General features: G+C 41.5%; 1 protein-coding gene across 1 annotated transcript; it reads left to right on the plus strand.

Moving 5' to 3' along the window:
- Positions 1 to 3,834: 3,834 nt before the first annotated feature.
- ADRA1B (adrenoceptor alpha 1B) lies at positions 3,835 to 16,366 on the plus strand. The gene is made up of 2 exons (XM_008931924.3): positions 3,835 to 5,242; positions 15,258 to 16,366. Exons 1-2 carry the CDS (start codon positions 4,270 to 4,272, stop codon positions 15,818 to 15,820), a joined length of 1,536 nt encoding a protein of 511 aa, XP_008930172.2. The 5' UTR covers positions 3,835 to 4,269; the 3' UTR covers positions 15,821 to 16,366.
- Positions 16,367 to 20,774: the final 4,408 nt, after the last annotated feature.

Below are 20,774 nucleotides of genomic sequence, written 5' to 3' on the forward strand. Positions count from 1 at the left end.
TATTCAAGATTGCAAGTGTTTGCAATCTTGTTTTGGCAAGTTCAAGCTAATAACCTAAGCTGTTAATACAAACCCATGAGATATTTTTCTTACTCTGAAAATAAACCCACGAGGCTTTAAATATCATTATTGGACAACTGAAAATTTGCATTTTCAATGCATTTTTCTCCCCTCATCATGGAAATTCCCTTTCCTGAGGTTCAGGGCTTGTGTGTACACATTCAAAGGAAACATGTTTCTGCTTAATCATGAAACGTAAAGAAACTATAATCCTGTGTATTTCCAGTGCCTGTGGAAAGTTTTTACAACTCTGGCTAAGCCAAAGAGATCTTCCCTGAAGAACAAAAGTCTGCTCAGCAGCAGGAATGGAAATCAAAGGTATATTTTCTGGATCACACTGTGATTTTTAATGTTGTCCAGTGGTGCTTAGAGAAAGAACAACTTCAGAAAGGGCACTTGTACCAACAGTACAATGGTGTAGTGGCAATTTCTTGCATCATCTTTAATTTATAAAACAAGCAATAAAGTGCAGCTCTGTAACTAACACTGGAGTTCCTAAAAAAGCAGAGAAGAGTTTCATCTTTTTATCAGTATGTTTTTAATGGCCCCATCAACAGAGAAGCCCTGTTATGAAGAAGATGATCTAGTGCCACACAGTCTCACATTTTCTCTGAGCTGCAGATACACTCTTTGTCACAGGAGTCTACATACCCACCACAGTCATACAAAAATACCTTCCTCAAGCCCACCTCCTCATTCTACTTCTTGGTAATCTTTTAGTTATCAGACACAGTAGCAGACAAGTGAGACAGAAATAATTAAGAGGAATTATATAAAACTGTATGTAGATATACTCATTTAAATCCTATATCAAGCTCATACTTCCATGCCCAATTAGGAGCAGCGTTGCAAAAGTGCCCTGGAAGTTTCTCTGCTGTGTGTCAGAAATGAAATCAAAATGCCAGCACGTATTTTTAACACTGCTTTGTAAATGAAGGAGAGAGAAGAGCACAGATCTGTACAAAACTGAGCCGTGCAAAAGGACTCCTTTTGCATTTATCAGCTTTCACAAAATACATCTTTAAAGTTCGGCATATTTGAAAATTTGAACTTATCTGAGAACACATGAAGGTCTTCTCCACATTTCCTCTATTGCATACTCCATATGCAGACTTTTGCTGTTCAGCAGGCTCTCTGCAGATGCACATTGAACCATCCTGCCTTTCTATACATCATTATTGGAATATTATTGAGTAGAATCTTCAGGCTATTAAATTTACTTTCTCATTGAAAACCATGATTATCTGAAGGAAAGCAGCTCTGCAATGAATGCAATCCACATTGCTCTGAGCAGGTGCTTTTAATTGCACTACCTTGAACTGCTACCTTGAACTTGGCAGAAAGGGGAGCCTATTTCTCACAGTGCCTATTTAATCACTCATCCCAAGGCAGGTGAATAGTTAATGTTCATGGCCAGGTTTCAATATACTTGACTTTATTATGGCACCTGCTGCTGAAGATCTCAAAGCAATTTGTGAACATTATTCAGCTGAGTCTCATGACTATTCAGCCAGTATGTCATTACACAGACTGGTAAACAGGGATGTGAAAACACATCAGAATTCTCAGTAGGGCTGTGAGAGATGAGCAGTAGCTTTGTCTTCCTTTGACCCCTGGAATAGGATTTTTCTGTCTGTGGTTTCATCCAAATGGGCACAGAAAGCAACACTAGTAAGGGATGCAGATTGGTCCCATAATAAAGAAATATGTTTTAGTCTGACCACTAGCAGTTAGAATCTGTGTTCCCTTCCCTTCTGCTTTCCTGTCACTGCTTTTGGCACAGTGTCCCAGACCTTGCCAGAGAGATGAAACCAGCTGACTCCTGGAAGTGGCTGTTGAAAGATTATTGAAAGATCTGGTTCCTTGGCTCTACAAAGCCTTCTTGTAGTGTGGCCAAAGCCAGGGAGTATTTCCAGGCCACTCTGTTACTCTTTGCAAACTGGGCATGTCCCACATGATGCCAGCTGCAAAATCAAAGCAGAGTAGATTACACCCTCACTGACCGTTTCTTATCCAAGCTCTCCCCATTTTGAAGTGATCGTATTTTCCTATGTGCCAAAGGCTCAAACATCATTATGTCTAGACCTAATGGTCTAATTAAATGAGCTTTAACAAATGTAGCTCAAACACCAAGAGGGGAAGATGCAGCAACTCTCTGTGCCCTCTGTGATACCCCAGTTCTACTGAGAGAAGTGTCAAGTCATTGCCTTGGCCAGGCACAGTTTTATCACACCTCTGGCAGCTGGGTCAGCACCTTCACAGCAGGACAGAGCTCCCAGCCTGAGGAATTCACAGCTAAAACAGACAAGGCAGAGAAACAAAATCAGAAAACACAAACAGAACTGAGTGGTTCCGTGGAGTCCAGCAGGAATGGCGAGTGTGAAGGGTAAATACCTGAAGTCACAGGCTGGTAGCTGCTTTTATTAGCAGTGGAAACTCTGCCTTGGAGAGAGCAGAGGCAGAAAAGCTGAGGTTAAGTTCATAAACTGAGTGTTTGTTCCTCTTCCCTTCAGTGACTCCGTGACATGTTATGGTGTCATTCTTGTAAATGTTTCAAAGTAAAGTTTCTGAACAACAGTGCTGTGCCATAGTCCTGTGTGGGGAGGGCAGCACAAACATCTCCTCGAGGAAAATCCAACCAGAGCTGGTGTTTACTTGGTTTGTCCTTAAAACCAGCAGTCAGCTGCAACTTTCAGGCATAACTCCCTTATTAAAAATGAACTTTTTACTTTAAACACAGTACATCTTGTAAAAGGCAAATCAGTAGAGTAACCCAGAGTACTGCAGGCAACAGCTGTAGGACACAATCTGACGGCAGAAAGTTGAGAACAGTATTTTGGCAGTTATATGATCAGCAAATCCTTCACTTTTTGTTACTAATGGCCCTGAGCTTTAAAGACTTGAGACTTCCCACCACCAGGTAACACAAAATTAAGAAATCAAGGGACCACTGCTTTCGACATTAAAGGTTATTACCTAAAAAATAAATAAGCTGTTTCATATTATTTTTTAAAGGCTACTGTAATAGGATAACTCTTCTCAGAGTTACAATGAGTTAACAATAGTCTCAGTGACCTCACAGCTCTTACTAAAGATATAGGAATATGGTTAAGCAGAAAGAGTACCTGGAAAAGGTACTAAATATTTATCTCTGCCTTCCCTTGGGCTGTGGGTTGGGGTGCTCAGCTCTGTTCCAGGCTGGGATTCATAAAGTACCCATGCTTAGAAAAGTTACAGAGGGAGAAAAGAGGAGATGAAGCCACAGATGCTTCTGTTACACAGGGGTATAGAACAAACATAAAGATTTTGCTAATCTGTTACTATTTTTTATTAACAGAATTTTTACAGTTAGAAACAAACTTTATGCAATCATTAAGTACTGAATTTACAAATAAACCAGAGATTTTTGGAACCAACCTATTTGTCCTTATAAGATGACTAGTTCTCTAAAATGATGATCAGTTCTCTAAAATGACACATGATTCACTTCAATTACAAAATAAACTAAAATATATTTTCTTAGTGGACAAAAGGGCAACAGATAATTTAGTACTGAAATTGCTGCTTTCACCACAGCCTGCCAAGTATATTTTCCCTCAGACAGTGCAAGTGGTTTTTTTAAAGGTTTTCCACTCCGGATTTGTGTGGCAAATGCTTTAATTAAGACTGATACATCGCATTTGTTTGGCGGTGACTGGTGGGAGCTGTAGGTTGGCCTGCATTGCCCTCTAGCGCTGCCGGCCCCACCGCAGTGATGTCACTGCACAGGCACGGTGACATCGGAGCCAGCTCACGCAGAGCTGGAAATGCTGACAAACCTTCCTGGAGCCTCACAGGGACATCCCTCCAACACAGCCACACACACGCTCCAGGGAAAACTCTAAAACCTGTCCTGTCTTCCAGGGGCGCCGTGATCGAAAGCGCTGCCTTCAGCTCCAGCCAAGATTTCTGCCTGCTCATTTGGGTTTCAGCGAGTCCGTATGAGAAATTAAGCAAGTTTGAACAGCCTGCTGCTTCTGACAGGCTCCCGAGGACTCCACGCTGGGCAACTTTTACGTGCTCAGAGCTGACAGCCCTCAGGGGAGATGAGTTCTCCACCTCTCACAGGCCAGGGCTCTGCAGCAACTTCTTGGGTCGAGAGATGACTTTGAACTGATTCAAACCATCAGCGTGTTGAGTGAGGGACCCAATCATAACTTGCTATGGAGGATGATTTTTAAGATGAATACCTACTTTGGCGATAAATCCAATACATCGATACCTGGATATTTGAAAGTGTCTGCACTAAATAATGGCAATTTTTCTGCCAACAACTCCAATGAGACAGCAACTAACCTGGATTCACCTGCCTTGGCTACCAGTAGGGCGATAATTGTGGGGCTGATCCTCGGTGCCTTTATCCTCTTTGCTATCATAGGTAATATCTTGGTAATTCTCTCTGTTGCTTGCAATAGACATTTAAGAATCCCTACAAACTATTTCATCATTAACCTCGCAATAGCAGATTTGCTGCTGAGTTTTACAGTCCTTCCGTTCTCTGCTACACTGGAAGTCCTCGGCTACTGGGTTTTGGGGAGGATATTTTGTGATATCTGGGCAGCAGTTGATGTGCTGTGCTGCACAGCCTCCATTTTAAGTTTATGTGCAATTTCTATTGATAGATATATAGGGGTACGTTATTCTCTGCAGTACCCAACACTGGTAACAAGAAGAAGGGCAATTTTAGCTCTCCTGGGTGTCTGGATCCTTTCCATGGTGATTTCCATTGGGCCTCTTCTGGGCTGGAAGGAACCAGCTCCCAAGGACGACAAGGAGTGCCGCATCACCGAGGAACCCTTCTATGCTTTGTTTTCTTCCTTGGGGTCATTTTATATTCCTTTAATTGTCATCCTCGTGATGTACTGTCGGGTCTACATAGTGGCCAAAAGGACTACTAAAAACCTGGAAGCCGGGGTGATGAAAGAAATGTCCAATTCCAAAGAGCTGACTTTACGGATTCATTACAAGAATGTTCATGAGGACACCCTAAACAATACCAAATCCAAGGGTCACAATCCCAGGAACTCCTTAGCTTTCAAACTTTTAAAATTCTCTAGAGAAAAGAAGGCAGCCAAGACGTTGGGAATTGTGGTTGGCATGTTTATCCTGTGCTGGCTACCTTTCTTCATTGTTCTGCCACTAGGTAAGTTGGAAATCAGGGGGTTGTGAGGGGAGGGGGAGGAAAGTGGGTTAGTTGGGTACTACAGAAATATCATCGAAAAAAGATCAAATGAATGAGAAGTAGATAGTGTTGTGGGAACTTCGGTGAACAGAGGAAAGGAAGGGAAGGGAACTCCTAATGTGGGCTTTTGCAGAGTCCTGCTGAAGCTTTGTGAAGTGTGCAGAAAGCTGCTCACCTGGAGTCCTCAGTGATGGGCAGATGTCAAATTAGGGTACAATACCAACAGAGTTTATATGTTAAATCCCCCTTTTTTCATTTGAATTAGGTTTCAGAAACATTATCATAGGATGCTTTGCCAAAAATCCTACATAAGAACAGAGAGAGTTTCAGCACTGAAATGTTCTTGGTTCAGTTCACTGCTCAGTGTCTGGGACTTCTGGCATTATTAGGAGCCTTAAATGAAAATTAACCTGATCTAATGATGAGATGAAAAACTTCCCTGAGCTTTGGGAAGCTGAAAAATTCTAGTTCTCAGTTCAAACATTACGGATCAAATCCCAAAAGCAAAGACAAAGATCCCCACAGATCCCCGCAGGAAAGTTCTCATCGGTTTCTACAGGTCTTAGCTGAGGCACTTTGGGACATTGCCATGTGAGCTTTTGGCAGCTACTTTATGCACTTTCATCTTCAAAATATTATTAAAGTATTTGATGTGGCCTTAACACATTGCTCTGTGCTCCCAAATCCTTGTGACATTTCCTTGCATTGTTTTTAATGCTAACACTGCCCCTGAAGTGGAGAATCTCAAGACATTCAGTTCCTACACTCTCAGAAATATCTGTCCAAAATTCATTTCTCTGAGACAGTCTGACAGCCTAAATATGGAAAGAGCTGGGAAAAGAAAAGGGAGAGAAAGCCTTTATTAATGTTCTATGTTTGTGTTTACTTAGTTACCCTACCAAAACATTTCTGATTGAGTGGTAAGCGAATATTTTTAGAGACACTTTTAGAAAATTGAATTGAGTTCAGCAACGTGTTCCTGGTGAAGTGTTACAGAATGATAATTTCAGTGAACGTGTAACGTCATTTAGACTAAAATCTTTACTGCAGGACAACTAATTCAGCTACTGCAGTACAACTTCTCTAACTTATTGTACTATAGACTTTAAAATCTTTACAATTCAAGATCTGCATAAAGGTAATGTTAAGGATGTGAAAAATTCTGAAGAAGGAAAACTGTGAGCAAAGTTCTCTTTGGCTACTGACGTTTAAGTCCTTGTGCTGGCTCTTAAAGCAAGTTTATAACACAGAGCAAGTTTCCAATTATTGCAAAAATACTTACCTGTGGATAGAAACATATTTCCACCATATGGTACCAGTGGTAGTACTAGATATGCAGCTAGTAGGTTGTGATCCGATAAAGTAGATTCCCTCCTTGATTTTGAATATTTGAAGAAATAAAAAAGCAAATGTGAACTCAGCAGAGCATGTCTGTAGCTATCAGGAGCCAGTATAGCTTCTGAGACTCCTCACCCAACACAGATGCAGAGCAGTCCACTAGAAACATTATGGTCACAGGGCAGAAGCAATGTGAGACACAAACAAGTTTCTTTCTGAAAGAGCATCAGTTTTCCCTTTGAGAAGTTTCCAAAACTCCTGGGTTTCCCTGGCAGATTTAGTGAGTCATTGTTTAAGACACCTGAGGGGAGAATTTATTGCTTGACAGAATACAGTTTAATCTCCCTCACAAATTGTGCCCCGTGGGGTGCCAGGCTGGGAGCCTCCAGCACAGCAGAGCATGTCTGGCAGAAGGGCTGGGTGGGCTGGGGGTTAAAGCCACTGCTGGGGGCTCTGACCCAACCCAGAGCGAGTGCTGCAACCCCAACACCCCCAGGTCAGTGCTGGGAGCACTTGGTACTCACAGAGCTGGGGGGCAGAGGGGGCTGAGGAGTGTGTGTCAGTTAGAGGAGTGAAAAAAACCAACATCTTAGCGTTGCAATACAGACTGCTGCCTTTCCCGGCCCCTGTCCAGAAATCCTCTGTCTAAAAAAAGGGGGGAAAGTATCCATAGTATCCAATGCAGCATAAAAATGCATTTAAATAGGAGATACTTCGCCTTTGTTCTGCGGACTAGGAACAGGGATGGTTTTGTTCCTTGTCCCTGATCTCTCTTTTTTTTTTTTTTTAATTTATTACCCAGCACACTCCAGAATCCAGTATTTTTTATCTCTGTGTCTCAGTGCAGAGTTAATTAACAATGTTAGACTTGATTAAAGCATTGCTCACTAAAACAGGTAGGGAAAAGCCCTTTTCTTCACTTGCATAATGCAGCTGTCCTTACCTGCAGGAGAGGGTAAAGCAGTGCAGAAAGAATCCTTAAAGAGCTCTCTGTGTGCTGCACTCTTCTTACCAGAAACGTTTTGCTTTATGTCTTGAAGACACACAATTAAATGAAATGCTATTAAAGACTCTTTCAGAAAGCACCCAAGGGTATGAAATCAATTTCTGTGATAGGAAACTGTAGAAATCAAAAGGCACTGATGGTGTCCCAAGGTGTCTCCATAGGTGTCCGGGACTGTCCAGACTAGATACTCACCTCCACTCACTGCAAGCATAAGCTTCTTTCTTAGCCTCCATTTCTCACACCTTATATTTGCACCATTATCCCAAATCATACTCTCACACCTGCATCTTTCCTATTTATTTTTCTGCCCCTTGTTTCCCTCAGTAATGTCATGACTCTGCAGAATGATGTTAAAGAGCAGCTCTGTATTTCTGGGGATCCAACCACAAAACATTTGACAAGTTGGTGACTGTCATTTCTGCAGCATCCCAGATCCATGTATTACCAAATCTGCTTATATGCAGTGGAGTTTCCTTCGTGTTAAGAGTGTTCTCAGCTCTTCTTTGCCAGACAAAATTTTATTCTTCCATTCTGGCATTTCAATATACTCTACAGCTGCCCATTTTGATATTCCAGACAAAGGATTATTGCATCAGGTGGCAGATATGCACTGGGAACAGATGTGGTGCTGAAAGCAGCCGCATTGCTTGAATAAATATTCTGTGACAAATGAAAAGAAATAATATTAACGCTTACAGAGTGTTTTTCAAGCAAAAATCCAAAGGTTTTGCAGGGAAAGATCTGGCAGAGCCCTGTACACACTGCAGGGAGGAATTACAGCACTGACACCATGATGGACTGAGCACCATTAAACCATCAGCACGAAGAATTACCACCGTCTGGTTTTGTAGCACTGAACCATTCCATCTTCAGTGTTAAGCAACTGATGATGCAGCAAAACTGGTATCAAAGAGAGTCATGTGAGAAATTTTTTATTCCTGTAGCTACTGGATATTCTTTCCAGATAGCAGTGGAGCTGCAGAACATCCTTGTTGCACACATTCATAAACACTCCGTGGCTTTGTAAACAGTTATCCTGCCACTCAAAATTATTTGTGACACAACATAAAAAAATAAACTAAAGACATATGTGTCTTTGAGAGAACTTCTTATGCCATAAATTCAGTGACTCAGCTTTGAAAAGTAAATATCTTGCTTCTTTAAAATAAATGTTTCTTTTCATCCCCCTTATACAAACCCTTCCTTCGGCATCAGGACTACATTAAACATGCATTGCTGAAAAACACTGAGCAAAATAGATTCTTTTAATGACTAAAGCCCTGCAGAAATAAGCTAACACTCATTAAAACACTGGCCTTTAAACAGGGGAGTATCCAATTTTATTACAATACCTTTATTAAAAAAATTAATCCAAAATGAAGGATCATATGTTTCCCTCTGGCTACTAAGTACAGGTTTAGTCTCATTCCTGTCGAGATATGGGCTTGTCGGTCTTCTCTCAGACACATCCCACACACACAAAGGGAAAATTTCCCATCTCCACCACTTTCACCAGAGTACATTAACTTCCCCAGATACTGCTTAACTCCAGTGGAAATCAGCAGAGCAGTATTCACTTCCCATTTTAGAGCTTAAGTCCTCCTGCTCCCACAAAACCTGGAGTCTTATCCACTGGAGTTAGAAACAAAATTCATGTAACTTAACTGACAGTGGGATAAGGTCCCAGGAGCCCCAGGATGAAGGCACAATTGGTATGACCATTTTTAGGTATTAAGCTTTTGAAACCTTTTTATAAAATAATAAAAAAGAACATAAAAACATCTGCATGCTACAGGTCAGCCCACACAAAATTATTCTTAAAATGTTATTGAAGTACAAAATGTAGATTTATGTTACATGAGGCCAACCTCTGCATCTCTGTATCAAGAATACCAAATTAGGTCCCTTACTTTCCCATGGGAAGCACTTGCAGGCATTAGGTCTGTCAATGCTACTGGGTTCTGCTTTCTGAAAGCCTTTAGGCCTGGTTTGTCTTCCACCTCGTTTTAGTCTTCTCTCCTTTTGCCCTGCCTAACTGGTCCAGCTCTCTAGACTTGATGTCCTGAAGTTAATAGTTACACAGAATTCATATAAATCACTGCTATATGTGGCAATCTGCCCCTCTGCCCACTGGCAGGTCAATCTTTGTGCAAAGTTCAGTGGCACGGGTGACAGCAGGGAATGTACAATTAAACATCATAAGGGCATTTACTGACCAGTACAGTGTGTTTTGCCACGTGGGGAGGACCAGATTATTTCAAGGTGATTCATTTTCCTACTGAAAAAGCCTCCCTTAAGCCCTGGTTTAATCCTTTTGCTTTACAAAGGGTGTCAGTTACCAGTCACTTACAGACTTCTGGATTTTAGAACAAAGTTGTTTGTTATCAAAGCAGGTGAAACCACACAAATTCCTGTGTACTTCCTCTGTAAGGTTTTGATTTGCATGTCAGGGGAACAAAGGGAAATCTCACAGTGTACTGTCTTGCAAAAACAAACACACAAAGCAATACACACAAAAAAATACGGTGAAATCAACTCGAGTTGACTTCTCAGCCTCAGAGATTGCAGTAACTCCTGTCTCAGGTGGTCAGAGAGCTCCAAGGAAAAACCAATTCAGGACTGAGCCACTGGCAGCAATAGGAAATCTCAAAACTATTGAAATCAAAGACAAGAGAGAAGGGATAATTTCAGGGGAAACACTACTTTCAGCAAGGCAGTTGGAACACAAGGTCCTTGTGCCAGAGGTGTTGGCAAACACTTGTGCTATTGCTCGAGCTGGTGCTAATGAGGAAAGCCCTGAGCAAAGTTACACAGGTCCTAAAGCATCGAGGCCACACCTCAGGGTCTCAGGGGCTTTAGGGCACCTACCTGTGAAATACTGACATGAGCAAGAAGTGAGGAGTTTTTTCACATCTTTACTGAAGTGCTTCTCCACTGACCACTGCAAGATTTTGAGATATTTTGACAGGCTTTTGGGTGATCCCTAGAAACCAGACAGCAATAACCATCTATGTCTGAGTGACAAAAGAGAAAAACTGCACTGGAAGTTCATACAGTACCTGTGCAGTTGTGTTATTCATTTCCATGCTACAGGCTGTTATCTACTAACAATGGCCAAGAGAGATGTCTCTGTTATAAGTCAGAAGAGGAGAAAACACCAAAACATGTTTAGTAATTGCAGATATTTAAGTGTAATAAATGAAATGTCAGCAGACTTAGATTAGCTTTTCTAGACTCTCTCAATCATCTAATCTTTTGCAAAACAAGAATAAGCTTGGCCCGTGTTCTGTCTAGTTTGGAAGCTGCAGAAGTTTCTAATTCTTTTGGACAAAATAATAACAACATTAGTGCCATGTTTCTGTCCCTTACTACTGTCAGTTTTAGGTACCAAACAAGATTCTTATCAAAACTGATCTTGATTTCACACTATTTGTGTGAGGGCAACACAATTTAAGCACAAGTGAGCTCTCTCAATGGTGAAAGTCAGCACAGCTATTCTGGACTGAGAAGTGGTGCCCATGTTAGTTTTGGGGTTAAATACACAGGCACTGTCCCTGTAGAAATGCAAATATTGCTGCTCTGCCTTGCAATTGCTTGTAATATAAGAAGGTGTAGCAAGTCTGGGGTTTAGTAAAAAGACCTGATCCCTCCCTGTACTCCTTGAAGGGAGGTAAAGTCCTGATTTTATTTTTGACATTCTAGATAAGTTTCTATTTTTTGGAGCCTTTAAAAAGCTCTCAAATGTGAATGAAGTTCCTGCTGGTCTGATACAAGTGATTTGTTCATCTGCAATATGAGGGCACTGCTGTAGGTACTCAGTTCTAGGACAGAAATTCCTCACAACCAGGACACTTTGGAGCAATGACCAACCTCGCCCAGTGGAAGGTGTCCCTGCCCACAGCAGTTATTCCTTATTTGATATTTCCCCTTCCTCAAAAGCAAAGTGCTACACATGCACACACACACACAAGATACCCACAAGCACAGGAGTAGTGTGTTGGTGACTGCTGGGTTCCTGGGACTGTCCTCCAGCCTGGCAGCCCAGGCACTGCTGAGATGTGCAGCACAAGGCATCCCACAGAGACACCAACATGCCAAATAACCACAACCAAACACTACCCATTGTTATTTATTTGTATTAGTTATAATTTAACCATCTTTCATCTTCTTTATTGAATTTTATTCTGTTGATTTTGGATGCTTTCCTATTTCTCAAGATCTATTTTCTCTGTTTTCTAACTGTTTTCACTGTTATCCTAATCCTCTTCTCCAGAAGGCCTGCACTTCATCCCAGCTTGATCAACTCGTAATTTTATAACCATACTCTCTATTTCATCCTCTACTGTTTGTAAACTGTGGGGTTTTTTTCCTATATTAAATAAGTCCAGGGGAATGTAAACAAACACTGAATGCTGGAAGGGAAGGAATCAGGAGCTCTAGAAATCCAATTAGCTTTAAAACCTTGGCACGCTGACTTGGCGAAGCATGTGGTGAAAGGGACCACAAAAGCTTAAATAAAGGACAACCACATCCTTTCTCTAAATTTGTAATAACTCTGGGCAGAGGCAGATTATTACTTCTAGAGGGAGAATTTTACTAGCTGTGCACATGGTGGCTGTAACTCAGCCATGAGCAGCTTCCAGCAGTCCCGGCTGCTGCAGGAATCACAGCAGGAACACGGGGAAGAAGAGGAGGTTCCCAGACAGACCCTCAGCAGCCACCCAGAGCCAAGCACTGGGAATGTCTCTTGTTGGTCACAGCAAAAATCTGATCAGGTCACTTTCCATAGGAAGGCCAAGTTCCATCATAAAACAGATTTCTTGCAAAGCAATACTCATTTTTGCACAAGCTGTGTTCTGGAGGACAGATTGAGACAGGGTTTGATATTGGTGAAGCTTCCTGTTTTTCATGTTTCAGAACTCATCTGTTATCACTTGATATTTTGCAATGCTTTTCCTCATTACAGCAATTTTTAAAACATTGGAATTTTTTCTTGTGGAGAACGTTGAAAAGCTCATATTTAACTCCAGTCAGAATGGCTCCAATCCGCACCAGAATGCAATCTCCTCTGAAATAAGAGGATGTGTTTGCCTTCCAAGGTTACCTTAACTATTTGAGTCTGATTAGACTCTGTAACTGAACTTCCAAATACTCCTTACCAATTCTCAAACTATTTCTATTTTATGGTGTTCAAACAAGAGGGGGATTTTCTCCAGAGTGGGAATACCCTCCCTCAGTGCTTCAAGTATGGAAACATTTCATTTTCTACCTGTTATCAGCAGGGACAAGAAGTTTCAAATTTTGTGGCTTTTCTTTAATCTTCAGACAATGACAAAGCCGTGCAGTGGAGCTCTCTTGTCACCATCACTGGAATATCCACTGACACACAGCAAAGCACTCAAACAACTCCAGGCCATTGTATTGCAATAAAACCAGATGTTGTGTTTGTTCCAGGAAACAGAACACACACTCCCCCAGGTTGGCTCTCATCTAAGAAAAACTGCATTTAGAAAATTTGGAAATGTGATCCTTTTGTAACATGCAGAAAACAGCACCTGACTGCCCCAAACTCATCCATATCCATTTTTTCTCCTTAAATCCGGAGAATTCACAGTACTCCTGATCAACTATTATCTAGCCTAAGTATAAAATACTTGATTCTGAAGAAAACTGATGATTCTATGAGTAATTATAGGTCTCTTCCCAGGTCCACCGAAGTCCTTACGAGCCTTTCAAGGACTTCCACTGACTCCAGTGGAGTCTGAATTTTAATGTCTCAGTGATGCTCTGGGCAGATATTCTGCAGAATATGTGAGGACAATTAATATGCCAAATTGCTTCCCACAATGTTCCCTAATTTCATTAGGATGCTTTACTTACTTTCTCTGTAATAAAATATTCATTATAAAGAACCAGTCAGACTCGAAATGCAATTAGCTTCTACTAAATAAAATACTTCTTAATTTCTCTTTATGATATTTGCTATTGCTCAGTGTATTTCCAAACTGAACAGCTCTATGAAGTCTGGTGAGTGTGGTCAAAAAACTGATCAATCAAAACTCATCAAGTCAATTGATTTTCTGATATATTTCCTTTTCTCCATTTACTCTCCATGAGTAAAAGTCAGTAAAGTGCAGGAGTCATGAAGAACTGCTCTGAACCTTGTGATTTAAACCCTCCATTTTAACCCTAAAGGCCAGTGTGTTCCTTAGCTCCGAGGCAATGGGCAGACCCAGTTCTAGCTGGCACCATTCCCAAACACTGCCAGGGAAAAATCTATAGTTCTGGATTCACGGGACCTTCCCTGACTGTTAGTAGTGAGGAAGAGTCTTTCCGGAGAGCTGATACCAGCTCAGCATCTTATTTTCTCTCCTGAGCCACCTCAGGGAGCAGCTGGCACCCTGGGGAGGGCAGTGGATGTATGAGGAATGGCACACACTCCCCTCTGGATTCCTGTGGAATGAGGAGGCTCCCAGCCCAGCTTTGCCATGCAGACACACTGTGCCGTGGCACGGAAGAGCTGTTTACCCAAGAGGATAGGAAGTGCTTTTGCATAGTTTTGAGGCCCAAGCCATGACCTCCACATTGCTGTGAGATGGGAAATATGCCCAGAATCACATCCCTCCCCACTCAGGCATCTGACAGCCACAACTGACTCAGCTGCTTTCACAGCCCAGTGAATCTGAAACCACTCCAGTGGAAAAGGTCAGGATGTGACATCCAGGCTGGGGTGTTGACTTCCATTTGAAAAAAATCTTCAAATCAAACTCCAGTTCTTGACATAAGAATTCTCCCCTGAATCCCCATTCCTTGATATACTTGAGCTAGACACAAAGGTGTTTACCCAGCTGGATAACTCCTGAATGCCTGTTTTGCTTTAAAAATGTCACACATTCTTTTCTACAGCCCCATTTGCTAAATTTAGCTGATCAATTGCCCCTGCTTTTAACACTAAAACTACAGGAAATGGATTTCCCAGTAGGGGTTTTTCATTTGGGCAGTCTCATTAGGAAAGTTATTTGGTTGTGAACAGAAGAGGAAGAACTCATAAAACAACCTCTTATTTTGGGTTACACCACTTTTATGAACACCTGAGATATGGGAAGTTCCACAACTAACTTCAGGTTTCAAGAGGTTTGTACTATGACAATAATCTGGATAAATGGAGGGATGTTTGAGGGCTGCCAGAGAGTATATTAGAAGCTATAAAGTATGTCTGGACACGCTCCTGGGAACATTTAGATATTTTCCTTCAAAAATGACCCTTGAAAGTCCTTTGCGGAATTATTCCATGTGTGTCTTGTACAACAGCTTGGATGGTGGAGTTTGATCTGTCATTGGGATCAGTACATGTTAGTGCAGCAGATGTGTACCCATAAACTGCATTTTAGTTTTTAATTCTACAGTAATTATGTGCTCCTTTGACTTTCAGATGATGAAGAGCATTTCATTATTAGCTTTAGAAATAACAAAAGTAACATTTTAGTAGCCAAAGACCAAAACTGAAAGCAACATGCATGAAAGATTTTTAATACACAGGTTCTAACAGCGATCTGATGTAACATTTGCCCTTCCTAGAGGCAGATAAACCAATTATCTCAGATATTGTTTCTGCTTTTTTCCTGTGGACAGGATCTCTGTTTTCAGCTCTGAAGCCACCCGAAACAATTTTCAAGGTGATTTTTTGGCTTGGCTACTTCAACAGCTGCTTGAATCCCATCATCTACCCTTGCTCAAGCAAAGAGTTCAAGAGGGCTTTTATACAGATCCTGAAATGCCAGTGCCACCGTCGAAAGCAGCTGGGGTGGTGGCCCTACAGCTACAGAAACTGGAATCGGTGCTCCTTTGAACACCACAGGAAAGACTCTCTGGAGGACAGCACGAGTTTCCTGAGTGGCAGCCAGAGGACATTATCCTCGGCATCTCCCAGCCCCGGGTACGTGAGCAAAATCACTCACCCACAGCTGGAGATGTGCACATTCCAGGAATGGAAAAACTCCAGCTCCCTCCTGAGCCCTTTGCAGGATGGCAGTGGACAGAAGGAGCCGTGCCAGTTCTTCACCTTCAGCCTCTTCTCGGAGCGGAACGGACACGTCCCTGCCGGCAGCCAAGGCTCCAGCAACAGGGACTGTGAGGCCACCTGTAACACACTGAACTGCAAAGCTGCCTGTAGAGCAAACACCACATTGGAATGAACAGATCCCAACCAGTCTGTTCCCTTGGGACACCAACCTGTCTGACATTAGGCCCAGGTGAAGACGTGGACCTGTGCATGATTTCTCAGGATAGCACGGGAAGGACACCAGGGAGGAACAGGCAGATTTAAGTCACAGGAGTGGCCAAGTGCAGGGCCTAACCATATTCCCAGGCAGTTTCCAGAGAAACTACTGAAGCATGAAGAGAATGCAGGGAAAGTGCTGCATAAACCCAGGGAAGTGCACATCCAATTATTGAGCTGTCGTGGAAGTGCTGTGGAACGGCGAAACACATCTGTACATAGAAAGAATCCATAAACAGGGGGGTGGGCAGGGGCCATGTGTGAGTGGGTGGGTGTCCAGGTGTGCCAGCTGTGTGGATGGATGTCTGGAAGTGGCAGTGAGCAGTGCAGTCCTGATTGTTCCTCTCCAGGTCGCCCCTGACTTTGCCTGTAGTTCCGTATCGTTGCTGTACGTCACTGTACATTTGCACTTTAGAAACTGAAAACAATGTCAACCATTAAAGGAATTTCTCAACAATTTAAACACTTGCACCTATTACTGTAGGACTGGAATTCAGCCAAGTTCCCTTATCACCATTTTCACCTCAAAATAAAACACTCATAGCCTTTAAGTTTGCCATTGTGACTCCTAGGATGCAGTTGCTTCCCTGATCACCAGCATTTATAACTCCTCTATCCTTTACCAAGCTCTTCTTCGAAAGTCTGAAAATACCAGCAATGTGAGAGCTCACAATCTACATTTGAGCTCATCAGTAAGCATCCTCTAAACATACAGGCTGCCAAAGGATCTGATTTCTAAAAGCAACACTCATAAATCACTCCAAATACCTCATAAACAGTGTCGTGGGCACAGCACAAAAGAGCAGTGACCGCTGGAGGCCCAAAACAAGCTCCAGGACAAATATGCTCAGCCCTTGGTTCTTTTAGCAGGCTTTGAAAACAGTACTGGACATTTAGAGGCTTTACTTTACCTCTCAGATAAGAAGAGTCAAAACAATGGAGTAGTGTAAGTATCACTTCATTAATATTTTCCAGCTCAGTAATACAGTTCTTTAAGAGAATTCCTGACAATATCTTCTGGGACTTTTTAGGTCATGTTTGGAAGCTATTTTTATCCTTTGCAATTAAGTGTGAATCACATAACTGACTGATTTTTTTCACATGAAGTGGTACAAACTGTGACAATTAGTATTTACTCCTTTCTCCAACCGAGCCTTTCCTTACTAGGAATTGTAGTGACCTTTTTTAAAACTTGAAACAGGGAACAAACCATAAACTGATGTACTAAAAGTGCTTGGGGACAATTTAACAATGCTACATCCCAAGGGAGAGCCATTTCCTTAGTTTTTGTTTCCTTTCATGTGTATTCTTTCATCAAACAGCCAGGGGTGGATGTGGTGTGTGGTTAGATGATACATCCCCCAGCCCAGTGATAGGAAAGTCATGTTCCAGCATCTTCCCATGGTCCTATGTTATAGTAAGAACCACATAAGTATATTTTAAGTCCTATCTTGTTGCAGTATGGCCAATTTCCTACTTTAATAATTTCATTTTGATTGTGGAAAATGCAGTAATTTCCTCTTAAAAGGACAATGCTTATTAAATTTAAAAGTATTATAAAACAGTTAACAAACTCTTGTTGCTCACAGACTGATGTTGCCATAAGGAATATCACACCCAGCTGTGGTACACCAGTAGGAAGCTGTGCCCTTTGTGGCTCTGAAAGGCAGAGAACTGTGTTTCTGACCCACTGGTACACTTTCGGAGGGAATATACAATTGTCTGTCAAACACTTTCAGGTTTTGTAAAACTTCTTCCAAACTACAGAGAACTGGAAATGAATTTGTTTAATCTGACAGCACACTTCAGGTAAATTTTGAGTCACACAACTTGTATAGTGTAAAGTAAATTCAATATCTGTATTTGAGAAAGAAGTGATACTGCAAGGTTTGAGAATGAACAGCATTCTATTACTTTAAATACTTTAACTACATAGCTCTGAGAGACTGATAATTATTTTAATTAGCTTCTAGTCTTAACAAAGGCTGTGTGATCTCTGATCATCATTTAAGCTCCTTAAACAATGCTATAATTCTCTAATATAGATGAAATCAGAGAGGCTTTTATCCCATACTGAAGTACTTTAAGTACTTATCATCTTTGTGGATTTTTACACAAATGTTACAAAATGTAATGTTACAAAAACCACAAGGAAAGTTCCCTTACTGCTTCTTTCAAATGTATAAAAAGAGAATTTCAGCCATTTTAGCACTGGAAAAACCAGCATTCTGTAAACCTTGTAACTGATCAGGAGAAGACATGCATTAACAACATATTCAGTTCCTCAAAACACACAAATCAGATACCAAAATCGTCAGAGAGCAAAAGACCCAAAGACACATGTCCTGCAATACCTAATATATACTTCAAATAGAATTTTAATAAACTGTGTCTCGTTCTTAAAATTAAATTTCAATACTAGAGAGCCTACAGCTTGTAGGTGTAGCAAACATAAGATGGGAAGATTCCTAATATTTCTCTAAAATACATTTCTCCAAGCTCTTTATAGCCATGTGTGATACTACATGTCTTCTCTCTTCTTTGAAGCTCTTTACTTTTTGTCTCATGAATTCCCCTTTTGGTACAGCAACACTGTACCAGTGGGGTCCCATCCATACAAATATGTAAACTATGGAAGATTTCAAAAGTCCCATCACATTTGCTCATAAGTTGCCGACAATACCTGCTTCACCTCCAGCCACAGCTTCGCTGGAGGTACAGGCAATAAAATTGATTGTATAAAATGGGAAAAAAAACCCACATGGATCTGAAGGAGGGACTATGAAGGTTACAGAGGAGAAAGTCTCATATGCCACCTTAAAATATGAAACTTTCGCAGGACCACCTGACTTCTCCAGAACAAATCTATTCTAAATATCTTTATTTTTACCACTGGAATATTTTACGACCTCCACCAGGCAAGGCTAGCCCAAATGAGGCCATACAAAATCACCCTCTTCCTTTTGTTAGTCCTTCATTTGTTGCAATGTTTTCCTTTAAAGGAAAAACTATTTGGACCAGGGCATGATCATAAACCCTTGTGGGACAAGCCCATATTAGCCCATATTTTAGTACAGCCAAAATTATTTTGCCAAGCAGAACATCCAGGATCCAGTGCAGTGGCACATGATGATGGTCTGTCCAATGCAACTACACTCCATCATGGGTATTTTTTATGCTTATTAACAGGCCTTCTGATGAACCCCAAATAGATTTGCCTCCAAATAGGAGCTTTTGCCATTTAACACAGAAGGGGTTCATAAAACACCGTGAATTTCTCCAGGCTAAGCTACTGTGTGGAGCTTAATCCCTACCTAGGGGCTTGTCCAAAGCCATTCAGGGGAGAGCCACAGCTGTAATGGCTCAGGGAGCTTTGGTACAGCCCAGCTGCACACAAATTAAACCCATTAGGCTTCAGTGCACTTAGCTATCACAAAAGTGCTGCTTATTTTTGAAAAGTGTTATGGTAAAATCAATCCAGCTGAATGAGACTGACACTGTAAGCATTCTACATTCTTTACTCTCTGGGAATGCAGTTTTCTATTATCTTTCCAAATGTGCCAGGGAGAGAAGAGGGGACATTAATATTATAAAGTACAGTTCTAGTTTGAAAAAATGTCAAAACAGCAACTTCTTATTCAACAGATGAGCTCTGAGCTCTCAGTTTCTGTGCTTGACTTTCCTCTCACAGAAATGAGCATAAAATTGCACAGCACAGGAGATAATCATCCACAGAACTATTGGTATACTGGCATCCACTTATTCCTTATCCCACAAATTTACCAGCTCATTCCCACGAGAATACACTGGATTCTGCTTTGATACATCCAACAACAGATTTGCTCACCTCCTTCCCAACCCCCCTGCAGTGCTCTGGCTCATCACTCCATAGGGCAGAACATGGTCCTGTGGGGATGGTGCATCCCACAAACACCAGTTTTACCCTGAAGTGCTCAGAAAGAAACACTTCAGAATAAGGACACACACCGCGCTGGTTTATGTCACTTTAAAGGAACCCAAAAATGTTTCCACCCACTACAATTTTTTTGGGACTGGGAGTGGTCCTAGCTACTTGTGCAAAAGCTAAGTCATGATTCCAAGGAGCATGATTCCAAGCACCACACTTGAAGTGGTGACATAGGGGTCAGGGCACCAACCTGGGAAAATCCTGCCTCTGCCTTAATGGTTTTGTGTTTCACTTCCCTAAATAGAGGGAAGAGAACCCAATTGGAGCCTTTTCTCAGGAGACCTTTCTAAAGCTGTCCCTTGATCAATCTGAAAGCCTGCTGGCTTCTAACTTGCACATTCTGACTGGTGAGTCAGCACACACAGCCCAGGGCCAATCAAGTCACATGGGCTTGTTTACCTACTAAGATTTGGCAATGTGGAACAGGACATGTGGGAGGATAATGTGGGAGACAAATGAGAGTGCTGAAAACACCAAGAGAAAGGGAGAAGTGCTGAAAGATAAAGGTTGTGAATCCATAAATCAGCGTTTATTCATCTTAATGACATGATAACTTGTTGTATTGTGTTTATCTGGTTGGTCTGTCACTAAAATGAGGAGAAAAACAAAGTGTCTCTGCAGGAAAAAGCAGGGTTATTATGTCAATTTATGTCACCACAACATGGACAGATGCCCCTGCACCCCTCTGTTCTCCTGCCTGGGCTGTAAACAGCAGAAAGGTAGGTTCCATTTCTACTCAGTTATAATCTATGGCTTTGTTTTTTTCCTAGAATAGCCAAAATTTCATTAATTAAAGTTAGTTTAAAATTAAAGTTGCATTTTTTATTTATTCCTCCAAGGAGATTGCAAACATTAGTCACTTCACGTTTCCATCAGCACCACTGAGGGTATAAGAAGCAGCAAG

Source organism: Manacus vitellinus, unplaced genomic scaffold (assembly GCF_001715985.3).
Source record: "Manacus vitellinus isolate BGI_N305 unplaced genomic scaffold, ASM171598v3 scaffold_25_pilon, whole genome shotgun sequence".
Taxonomy (NCBI): domain Eukaryota; kingdom Metazoa; phylum Chordata; class Aves; order Passeriformes; family Pipridae; genus Manacus; species Manacus vitellinus.

Coding starts and splice junctions, on each gene's coding strand:
- ADRA1B (XM_008931924.3), top strand. CDS start 4,270: ATGATTTTTAAGATGAATACCTACTTTGGCGATAAATCCAATACATCG. Junction 5,243..15,257: donor CTTCATTGTTCTGCCACTAG/GTAAGTTGGAAA, acceptor TCCTGTGGACAG/GATCTCTGTTTTCAGCTCTG.